At 35.0% G+C, this 2,689-nt stretch overlaps 1 protein-coding gene across 1 annotated transcript; it reads left to right on the top strand.

The window, feature by feature from the left end:
• Positions 1 to 567: 567 nt before the first annotated feature.
• On the top strand, positions 568 to 1,781 carry LOC108807889 (uncharacterized). The gene is made up of 2 exons (XM_018580116.1): positions 568 to 916; positions 1,033 to 1,781. The coding sequence occupies exons 1-2, from the start codon at positions 568 to 570 to the stop codon at positions 1,779 to 1,781; spliced, it is 1,098 nt and encodes a 365-aa protein (XP_018435618.1).
• Positions 1,782 to 2,689: the final 908 nt, after the last annotated feature.

The raw sequence follows: 2,689 nt of genomic DNA, 5'->3' as shown, positions 1-2,689 counted from the left end.
TTCCTCAAAAATATTTTAGAACTCTCTGCAAATGGCCACCATATTTTTATAGCTGATCAATATCTTCATTTCTCTTGTTGTTTATGCCTTACAACTTGTAATCTATAACAAAAACTTCTGATTTCAACCTTTAAAATCCAAAAAGTCAGTTACTTTTTTTTAATTGTCCGATTATACTAAATAATCACAGTGAACCACCATGGAAGGTATAATCGACAGAGAATGATCACCATGTGGGTGTTTTGATCAAGTCTAAAAGCCAAATCAATGAATCGAATGAAGAAACATAACTGAAAAATGAAACTGATTTTGTTATAGACAAAGAACGTGCATGGTTAGTCATTTAAAGATGACTAAGAAAATAACGTGCACTGTTATGAAAATAAGAAAAAAAATTAAGAAACAATTTTTTTAAAGTTTAAAATACTAAAAAGATTTTAAAGATGCAATATATAGCATTTAGAGGGGAAATATATAGTTATGAAAAGAAAAAAAATTAAGAAACAAATTTATGAACCCCCCTCTTGGCTTTTGTAGGAATAAGAAGATCAATTAATTAGATCAACAATGTCTTCCTCATCAAGTGATGAAGTAGATGAAGCTCTTGACGAAATGGTCGACGAAGTTGTTGATAATTTCATCGACACAATTGTTGATCGTCAAACCAACAACCAGAAGAGACGATCTTATATCGAAAGAGATCGAGAACGAGGACACAATCAATTATGGCAAGATTATTTCAGTGATAATCCAATATTCCCACTGGAAATGTTTATGAGGCGTTTTCGAATGAACAAACCATTGTTCCTTCGCATTGTCGAACGCATAAGTACTGAAGTTCCATACTTTCAGCAAAGAATAGATGCTGCCAGAAGGTACGGGCTATCTCCACTTCAAAAGTGTACGGCTGCTATACGTATGTTGGCATATGGTCAGTCGGGAGATACATATGACGAATATCTCCGACTTGGTGATAGTACAGCACGTTATGTTTGGCAAGTTTCACTGATGCAATAATACAATTATTTGGAGATGAGTATCTACGAAGACCTACGGCTGAGGATCTTCAACAATTACTCGATGTTGGAAAGGTACGTGGGTTTCCGGGAATGATAGGCAGCATCGACTGCATGCATTGGGAGTGGAAAAACTGTCCAACGGCTTGGAAATGTCAGTTTACACGTGGATCAGGAAAGCCGACAATTGTCTTAGAAGCCGTGGCATCACAAGATCTTTGGATATGGCACGCATTTTTCGGCTTACCAGGTACCCTCAACGATATCAATGTTCTTGATCGGTCACCTGTTTTTGATGACATCTTACATGGTCGAGCATATAAAGTTAAGTTCAAGGTCAACAACCACACTTATCGTATGGCCTACTATCTTACTGACGGAATTTATCCAAACTGGTCAACATTTATCCAATCCATCCCACTTCCTCAAGGTCCTAAAGCCGAGAAATTTGCTGAAAGGCAAGAATCCGCCAGAAAAGATGTCGAACAGGCTTCTGGAGTTTTGCAATCAAGGTTTGCAATTGTTAAAACCCCAGATCTACAATGGGACAAGGAAAAGATAGGAAAGATAATGAAAATTTGTGTCATATTGCACAATATGATAGTGGAGAATGAACGACACGGCTACGCTCAAATTAATACATCTGAGTTCGAGTTAGGAGAGTTAAGCAGAAGTTCTAGGGTGAGAACGAGAGAAAGTATTCATGCCGGTGATATGTTGGCATGCGAAGAGAAGTTCGAGATGCAGAGAAGCATGTTCGTTTGAAAGCTGATTTAATGGAAAATATTTGGCAAAAGTTTGGTGATGAAGATGAATAAGCTTTGTATGTTCTTCAATTTCTCAATTTATGTAATCTACTTTTAATGTATTGAATAAAAAGTTTTCAAAATTTTAATAATATTTTAAATATTTTTTTCATGTATTCTAAATAATTTGAAATTTATGAAAAAATAAAAAAAATATTATTATTTTATTCTTATGAACTCCTTCTTCGGGTTCACCTATACATGAAAAATCTAAAACAGGTTCTTAAACATCAGTGGACCCACCAAAATATATTAAAAAAATCTCATGCTCTAATATAAGCAGTTATAAAATAATTAATTTTATTAGGAAAATAATAGTTGGACATAACATTTAATCAACTGATCATACTACTGTTTTAATAGAATAGATGGTAGAGAATCAGATGAACCTTGAAAGGAGTTGTCAATATAGTCACAGACCAAATATTCAAATGAGGAGATGTCAAAGAATAGCAAACGCAATAAATCTTTGCTGTCAAAAGACAACCAAAGCAAAAAAAAAAGCCTGTTTCCAATCCCGACATAACAAATGCAAAATATCAAGGTATCCCTCGTTTCACACGAAAATACAAACTAAAACTTTGTATGAACAAAGAATCCAACTCTTTTACGCACAAACTCAGGACTCAGGTACAGGGGATGGTGCTGGAAGTTTGAGAAGTGGCTGCAAAGCTTTCACAACAATTCTCATATTCGATCTAAACTCTAATTCATACTGCACACACAATGCTGCCACCACTGCTAGCTGCATTGCCCACATTACAGATGGAAACTGAGTTATTATCATCCAATTATTCAGATATTTGGGATACTTAGTGTATGATAGTTACCTTAGCTACTGATTTAGGAGGATACTCTCCTTTTAGC

The sequence above is a fragment of the Raphanus sativus genome, chromosome 8, assembly GCF_000801105.2.
Source record: "Raphanus sativus cultivar WK10039 chromosome 8, ASM80110v3, whole genome shotgun sequence".
Taxonomy (NCBI): domain Eukaryota; kingdom Viridiplantae; phylum Streptophyta; class Magnoliopsida; order Brassicales; family Brassicaceae; genus Raphanus; species Raphanus sativus.
This window is presented reverse-complemented; position numbering and strand designations above follow the sequence as displayed.

Excerpts from the sequence above, each read along its gene's own strand:
- LOC108807889 (XM_018580116.1), top strand. The coding sequence starts at position 568 with ATGTCTTCCTCATCAAGTGATGAAGTAGATGAAGCTCTTGACGAAATG. Across the intron at positions 917-1,032 it reads AAAGTGTACGGCTGCTATAC|ATGAGTATCTACGAAGACCT; the intron begins GTATGTTGGCAT and ends AATTATTTGGAG.